General features: G+C 53.5%; 1 protein-coding gene across 1 annotated transcript; it reads left to right on the forward strand.

The window, feature by feature from the left end:
* Positions 1 to 5,900: 5,900 nt before the first annotated feature.
* Positions 5,901 to 8,316, forward strand: LOC116884277 (protocadherin 18-like). The gene is made up of 2 exons (XM_032885360.1): positions 5,901 to 6,657; positions 6,988 to 8,316. The coding sequence occupies exon 2, from the start codon at positions 7,014 to 7,016 to the stop codon at positions 7,383 to 7,385; it is 372 nt and encodes a 123-aa protein (XP_032741251.1). The 5' UTR covers positions 5,901 to 6,657; positions 6,988 to 7,013; the 3' UTR covers positions 7,386 to 8,316.
* Positions 8,317 to 8,535: the final 219 nt, after the last annotated feature.

Here is an 8,535-nt window from a genome sequence, read left to right on the forward strand (position 1 = left end):
GTTTTGGTTTCTTATTTTCTTGGAACTGAGAGAAGCAGCGAGAGAGACTGAAAGTAGCTTTGTTCTCAAACCCTGCCTTGATTTCACCGTGTCTACCCTTTATCCCTCCCTGCTCCCTAGGCCTACCCATTTTATTCGAGCCCTATCTCAGCATATCATCTCCTGCCTACCCCAACACCCATTTCCATGTCTGGAGAAAGTTTCAGCCCATGTTTATGAGAGGCTGTTTCCCTCGTCCGAAAACAGTTTTTTTTTTCCCATCTGCCTACATAGAGTAACTTCTGAGAGGTACCAGAGCACCTGTGTGGGGTGGCAGTCAGCCTTCCTGCCCCAGGTGAAGCCAAAGAACCTTTTCATTACATCTACCTTCCCTCAGGGCAAGATCTTCCCCCAAGTCCCTTTCCCAGCCTTTATCACACAGACAACTCAGCAATTAGCTGGCCCTGCCCCTATCTCATGATCACCAGCCTGGGCTCCAGAGAGGGCGGGCCCTGGGACAGGCAGGTGCTTCTCCAACACTGCAGAGACCCACTTTGTACCCTCATGCTTGGTGAGCCACTGTCATAGGACGAGGTGTCCTAGCCCTGTCTCCTGTTCAAGGCAACCTTCTTTTACCTCCTTACTGTAGCCAGGACTGCCAGCTAGCTCTCTCTCTCTCTCCCTCCGTCTCTCACTTCTTGCTCTCCTGGGTCTTCCCTGTCTCTGGTTGTGCCTGAGGGAAGTTAAGTTGTGGGTGAGGGGCCTCCTACCCTGGGGGAGTCTCTGAGGCCAGAGGCAACTTATCTCCATGGTGACAGAGGAGGCTTGAGACACTCCCAGGAGGACCAAGGTGCCAGCTTCCTTTTTGGTTCCATCTATAAACTCCCAAAAGCCCTGGGGTACCCTCAAAGTGAAAAGACAATGGAAGAGTTTGGAGGAGCAAAGTGTGAAGAGGTCTTTTTTTTTTTTCTTTTCTTTTTTTTCCGGAGCTGGGGACCAAACCCAGGGCCTTGCGCTTGCTAGGCAAGCGCTCTACCGCTGAGCTAAATCCCCAACCCTGTGTGGAGAGGTCTTATCTAGTTATGACTTCTTTCTCCTGAGAAGTCAGACTCTGTCAGGTGACCTCCAGGAACTCCCAACCTTGTACTCTTTCTTCCATTTCTTTTTTTTTTTTTTTTTTTTAATATTTTTTTATTTACTATATATGAGTACACTGTAGCTGTCTTCAGACACACCAGAAGAGGGCATCAGATCTCATTACAGATGGTTGTGAGCCACCATGTGGTTGCTGGGATTTGAACTCAGGACCTCTGGAAGAGCAGTCGGTGCTCTTAACCACTGAGCCATCTCTCCAGTCCCCTCTTTCTTCCATTTCTGCCTGGCAACTGTTGCTTCTTCCTTTCCTTCTAGTTCGCTGATCCCTTTACTCCTTCAAAGTCTAAAGGCTTGTCCCACACTGGGCTCCAGCTCAACCCTTCCATGGGACCATACTGAATGCCTCCTCCCGACATTTGAATATTACCAAACCACACTACCTGTTGTCACTGTCAGAGCATAGAAAACAAGTTTCTACTGCATGCTCTGCATGGTAACCCAGCTTTGATAGAAAATGGCTGCAAGTGAAATGTATCTTAAGTGCCAAGTAAGAAGGGCTATAAGAAAAAAAATTTTTTTGAGACTGGGTGTCATTATGTATCCTTGAATAGCCTGGAGCTTGCTGTGTAGACCAGGCTGGCCTCGAACTCAGAGGTCCACTGCCTTTGCCTTCTTAGTGCTGGGATTACTCATGTGCCACCACAGTCCATCATTCGATTCTGTGGAACTTGTGTTACTGCTACTCTTTCCCATTTCAGGAAGCCTGGATAGGTGCAGGGTACCACGTGAATTCACTCAGCGCTCATAACTTTGTGACACGGGCCAGTTTATTATAGTTATTTCACATAAGTGAAAACCAGCCATTGATGGAGTCAGAATTTAAGCACATAGCATCAGGGAGTCTGATTTCCAGTCTGCCATCATCTACTGTACAATTAAAAGATGATTTCATGATTAAGTTAGCAAGAGACTAGCTATCACATTAGCCTATAAAAGGTTCTGCAAAGCCCTGTAACAAAGGGTGAACTTGTTAAACGTGTATAACTGAGTTTCCCACGTTTGTTTGACTTTCATGCTTCCTCCCACTTTTAGGATATAATATGGGGAAATAGGAATGAGCTTCTGGGAGAATAGGGACCCAGAGCCAGCTTGTCACTGATGGGTAGGATTTGGGCAGAAGGACTCCCATGCCTAGGGTCACTGTGTGCGCAGCTCTTGAAGCAGGGAGGAGTATGACCAGGTTGGAAGCAAGAAGAGGGTGGAAGGGGACTATTATGGTTGGAGTGGACGGTGCAGGGGAAAGTGAACTTGGACACCTTGCTAAATGTCACTCAAGAGGGAAAGTTCCTTACATCTGTTTCCCAGAGGAACTGAAGTTTAGAAAGAGCACTTGCCCTGCTTAGCCTGTGTTAAGCCCTAGCTTAGGTCCCATTTGTATTGGGGGAGGGATGGGGTGAAGGGGAAGCAGTGGACCACTACTGATGGCAGGGAGGATGACGAGTGGATGGATTTGACTGAATTTAGGGAGAAAGGGCCAGTAATAGCCAAGATTAAGGTTGACAGGGAGTGGGGTTGGGAATGAGGGAGACACTCCTAGGATTCCCAGGTGGGTATCAGCTTTCTGCGTGTGGGTGACGGGGTAGTAATGAGCTCACTGCCTGTGTGAAAGACAATCGATGGGAAATAATTTCATTTCAGATGCGTTGGATCGGGAGGGTTGGTAGAGGTAGGTAGCCCATGACATGCTTAGCAAGGTCTCAGGATCCTCAGGACTGGAGACTGAGTGATTTGGAACCTGGTCTTTTAAGATTTGATAGAATTGCCCAAGCAGTTAAAGGTGAGAATAACCACCCAGCTTTTCAGTGGAAAAAAAAAAAAAAGCAAAAAAGAAACAAACAAAACCCTGGGGAAAAGCTCAAGGGACTTGCCCACACGCACGCAGGACTGAAGGATTTGATTACCAGGTTCTTCAGAGAAGGTTGCCCTGTGCCTTTGAGGACCATCCTTGAGCCCACTTATCCCAATATCAGGTGGACTTTCCTCCTGTAGAAGCTGCTAGCCTCAAAGGTACAGGTCAGCTTTAGAGACCTTGTTCCTCGTTTGGGATTGAATAAGTTCTTAAAAATGTTAGGAGGTACAGTGGGCTACCTTCCTACGACTGTGCAGCTCCTTGTCCTGATTGATACCACAACCCCGACCCCAAACCCCAGATATTAATAGGGGGTTTGGGGAGTGAGAGTGTGGGCTTACAAACTTGAGATCCTCTCTTTTGGGTATTTCCTTGACCTCTTGTGAAAGGGCCACAAAGCTGAGACAAGGCGCTCCTATCCTGGATGATTAGTCTGTTGCCTCATCAACAGGACCTGGGCCTCGTTACTCTTCTGGCCTCCAGGGGCCCAGAATCTGTACCCTCCCCAACTCCTAATTTCTGGTTGGCAGGAAAACCAGTGGAGGTCCCAGGTGGGTGGCTTGATGGCTATGCCAAGTGCCAGGCTGAGGTTGCCAGGTTCCTGGTCTGATCATTAACCCGTGGCAGGCAAACAGGGCTGACTGGCAGGAAACAGCCTGTCACTATTCTGTTCTCCCAATGCCAGCACCCAGTCCACACTTCTCTGATTCCACCAAGCAGGAGGTCCTCCCTAGGTCTTTTCATTTCCTAGAGGGGTCTCCACGGAGAAGAGCCTTCCCAATCCTTGATGGGTGCCGCATGTTCTACCAGGCAGGGTCTTGCCCTCCAAAGCCCCTTTCCTGACACGGAGCATTGAGAGGTTCCAATTATGTCCTCCGACACCACAGATCTGACTTCTTACCAGGCTCCCTGTCCTCTCCCCATCTGCTCCCAAACCCAGACCTCTGTGAAGGGATTTGTAGGGGGGCTGAGGTCTCAGTAGGATGGGGCTCTTTGAAGCCTCAGCACTACAGCCTTGGTCTGAGGAACAGGATGCAAGAGGTTGGTACCTTCTGGATGGAAGCAGTGGCAAGTTTCAGAGAGGTGACACAGGTGAGGCACTCACGCCCAGAAGCTTTCACGTAGACCCTTCTGCCAGAGGAGCTGTGGGGGAATTAGGAGTCCTCTGCTTTCAGGAAGCTGTTTGAGAAGCTTGAGGCCTGTGCTGTGTTTAGAGGCCAGGCTGGCATTTGGAGTTGGCTGAGACTATGCTGTTCTCCTCTTGGGCTCTACTCTTTTACTGGTGCTTCTTCTGTTCGGAACGGCAAGGGAGGCCATGCCTGTATTGGGAAGCTGGGATAGGGCTGGAAGGGCCGTGCTGGAATGACGTAGTGCTGGGTTAGAGTTGGGATGGCGGTCTGGGGACTGTGATAACAGTGGGACCTATGCTACGTTGAGCCTTTCAGGGTCTGGACTTGGCTGTACTGGGAGCTAGCCTCAAATCATGAGGCATCTCTGCTAGAGGTTGTGCTTTCTGGGGCCTGCGCTATACTAAGGGGCTGGGCCTCTTCTCGGCTGCCGCTGAGGCTGGGGAGGGTCTTGTTGGGCTTGGGGACTAGTGTGGTGCTGGGCCCCATGGAGGAGGCTAGCCAGCCAAGAGTAACACTCTCTCTCCCCCCACAGTTACCTCACCGCCGTGTCACCTTCTCGGCCACCAGTCAGGCCCAGGAGCTGCAGGATCCATCCCAGCACAGTTATTATGACAGTGGCCTGGAAGAGTCTGAAACGCCATCTAGCAAGTCATCTTCAGGCCCCCGACTCGGTCCCCTGGCCCTCCCTGAGGACCACTATGAGCGCACCACCCCTGACGGCAGCATAGGTGAAATGGAACACCCTGAGAACGGTGAGGAGCGTCAGCAGGCTGAGGCAGCCCAGGAATGAGCAAAGTCCAAGAGGGTGTTGATGCTTTCAAACGACCCTCCATGTTTTGAGCTCTGTCTCTGTGTACTGCAGTAGGCGCCATACTTTAAGATATATCTACTCATTTACTCCTCACCTGAGAACTCTGTGATACTCATCACAGGTTGGTTGGGGAGACAGTCTTGGGGAAGGGTGGGGTTTTTTGCAACTTGCCCAAAGTTACACATCTGGAAAGTGATAAACCTGAAATGGATTTATATCTAAGTCTGACTTCAGGGCCTTTGGGTTCAGCAACGCCTTACACTGCCTTCCTGGCCACAGGGATCCTGGGAATGGTGACCAGGAGGTTCAGATAATGGCGAGGAAGCTGGAAGGGGGATGGTGGTCCCCAAATAAGCGAGAGGATTTGAGATGAGAGCATGATGTTCTCACAATAGCACCCAGATGCTCTGAGGAACTAGGGAAGGATAAACTCTCCCCTTCCCCCAGAAGGAGAGCGGGAGAAGGTTTGGTTAAGGAAGAGCCGGGGGAGGAAGTCTGGGAGGGTGGGCCTGTCTAGGGGGGTTGAAGGGAGGAGCTGGAGGAGAGCTGAGTGTGGGATCGGATGGTGAGGCATATTGTGAGTGTGCCGGTGCTGCACATGTGCGTGTGTGAAGGCAGCTGTGGCAGCCTGTGGAGGGGAATCTACATAACCCAGCCCTTGGGATAGAAAGACTGACTTAGAGCTGTCCTTGGGTCTCAGACCTCTCTCAGTCCAAAGTCTCCTTCCTCTCACAAGATAAGGAGTCCCAGGCTTCACCCTGAGTCATAGGGCACTGTCTAACCTCCCAGGCCCTGGGCCCAGAGCACCCTCTGCCCCTCTCCTGCCACTCCATGCGTGACCTCATACCAGTCTCGTCCTTTTTGTGCCCGCGCAGAGCCGGCTGGCCGGAGCAGGCCCTGAGGCAGAGTGCCAGGTAGGTGGGAGCTGCTCTGGGGTCTGGGGTCTAGGGGACTCGCCCCAGCACCCAGCCCCGCCCACCCAGTGCTCTGTGCCACACTGGGAGCCCCAACCCTGAGCTACAGAGCTTTGGCACTTTGAGGGTTAACAACAAGAGGATCCCCTCCTCACCTTACACTGGCAGGAGGCCAAGCTAGGGTGGGTGTTGCTGGGGGAGCCCCTGCCCCAGGCAGAGCTTCTCAGTCATGTCCCTGAGGGGGGTCACCGCCTGGTGCTGTCCCTGAGTGAGGGTGGCACAGGGGCAGCTGTGACAGGAAGTGCTCACGGCCCAGCCGTTCCCATGGAGACTCTCGCTGCCCAGCAACCACACTGGCTACTGCTGATGTCAGGCGGCCAACTCCTGTTCCCGTGGGTGTTCTGGGCAGGGAGCTGGGGGCAAGGCCAGGGTGGTGGCTGGTGAGGGGCTGGTGTGAGGTGGGCAGGGGCTGCATGTGTATGCTTGTTGTGTGTGTGTGCGTGTGCGTGTGCGTTTGAGTGTGCTTAAGTGTGAACAACCCACATAGAAGCTCGTCTCCTCCCCTTCTCCCCTTGGCTTTAAAGTAAAACATTGCTCTGCTAGGGTGGGGCGGGGTTCTAAGGAAGCTGGGGGCATGTAAGACTTGAGGGGACTTGGAAGGTATGTGCAGTCTTTGTCTGGGGATAGAGGTGTCTGATGGAGTAGATTTGTATAACCATGACTCTGTATGTGTGTGTGGGGTGAGGCTCTAAATTACAATGGGGTTTCCTTAATCCTATCTGAAGGTGGAATTCCATGACTGAACCTGTCTGGAGACAGGTGAGGCTTTGCAGATGAGCTGTTTGTGCACCTGTCTGAAGGCAGATTTGGTGTGTGTGGTGTGAGAGAAGAGTGCTGGAGAGTAGGCGAGGCTGAAAGAATAGCACCTGCTTAAGCGGGGTGGGGGGACTGACCTAGAGCAGAATAGTGACAGCGGGCCACAGGTGGCTAAGGAGCGCTGTGCTTGCCTGAGGGGTGTGTGCTTCTGAGCTCGGTGGGCAGGAGCAACCGCACTTCAGTTCAGAAGTAGAATGTGTATGATAATGAGAGGCCACGGAGCAGAGCATTTTGAGGTTGCTATCCCTAATGGCTGCTCTTGCTCTCCTGCAGACCTCCGCCCTTTGCCCGACGTCGCCATGACGGGCACATGTACCCGGGAGTGCAGCGAGTTTGGTCACTCTGACACATGCTGGATGCCTGGCCAGTCGTCTCCCAGCCGCCGGACCAAGAGCAGCGCCCTCAAACTCTCCACCTTCGTGCCTTACCAGGACCGAGGAGGGCAGGAGCCTGCGGGCGCCGGAAGCCCCAGCCCCCCGGAAGACCGGAACACCAAAACGGCCCCCGTGCGCCTCCTGCCCTCCTACAGTGCCTTCTCCCACAGTAGCCATGACTCCTGCAAGGACTCGGCCACCTTGGAGGAAATTCCCTTGACCCAGACCTCGGACTTCCCACCCACAGCCACACCGGCATCTGCCCAGACCGCCGCCAAGCGTGAGATCTACCTGTGAGCCCCCTTCTGGCCGGCGGCCACCCCTCCCCCAGTCGCCGGCCAGCTCCCAACTGGGTCTATTCCAGGGCCCCACTCCTTCCCTCCAGCGTGGACTCTGTGGCCAGGGCCCGATCTATGGGAGTACTGGCTTCAAGACCACGTTGGCCCTTGCCCCCATGCAGGGTCCAAGTCCTTTCCCCCATTCCTACCCCTTAGCCCCGAGGAGCCCCTTCCTCCCCCGACTATGGGGCTCCACCCAGTGGATGCCCTTGAGGGCTCCTCTGCAATGACTGGGCTCCCTTCCATCTACTTCTAGGGAGCACCCCCTTGCTTTGGGCAGACGGTGGAGTCAAGAGTGGGCAGCACACTTTAAATCATTGTTTCCTGTATGGCTGACCAGGGCAGTGTAGCCTTGCAGCTGGGTAAACCTGGGGACTTACTCCCCAGGAATGCTCAAAGGAAACTTTCCACCACCGGGGCTCTCTGAAGGGCTGTTGTTACCAAAGGTGGGGTGGGGATTGGGGTGAGAGTGCTGTGAAGGCCTCTTCCAGTACTGCTCCTGGGCTGGCCCACCTGCCTGTCACAGGCTCATGCCTGATCCCACCTGGGCACCCCCTTCCCTGCTGGTCTTGCGGTGTCTGTATATAAGGACCTTGGAATGATGTCCCCCACTTCTGCCTGATTTGCAACTTTTCTTGTTGATGTTGTGTTGTCTTGGGGGGGCCCCTCTGGGGGGACCTGCCCTGTGCCCCTCCTCCCTGCCGCAGTGCCCCCCAGGCCTCTATTGTTCCATGTTGTAAATACCCCTGGGGCTGTGGAAGGATGGGGGTGCAGGCCAAGGAAACAAAGGGTGGGTGGGGGTGGGGACGGGGGTAACATTCGCCTATCAGCAGAGCTGGGCTTTTATTTAATTTTTTTTTTAAAAAATACAAATCTCTATTTTTTTGGAACTGTTGCGCTGTGCCCTGGGGGGGGGGAATCCCCGCTCAGACTGGCCTCCCACACCCAGATGAGCATCACAAGAGGGGCCCTGAGGCTGTGGGGGGTGCAGCTGGACAGGGATGGGATGACTGTGCCTCTGGCCTGGTTGGGTGAGTTGGGAGCAGGAAAGTTTGCTCAGGAGGTGGCTGGCTGCTGCCTCCTATATGGGGGACCTTGCCTCCCCCTGC

Source organism: Rattus rattus, chromosome 15 (genome assembly GCF_011064425.1).
Source record: "Rattus rattus isolate New Zealand chromosome 15, Rrattus_CSIRO_v1, whole genome shotgun sequence".
Taxonomy (NCBI): Eukaryota; Metazoa; Chordata; class Mammalia; order Rodentia; family Muridae; genus Rattus; species Rattus rattus.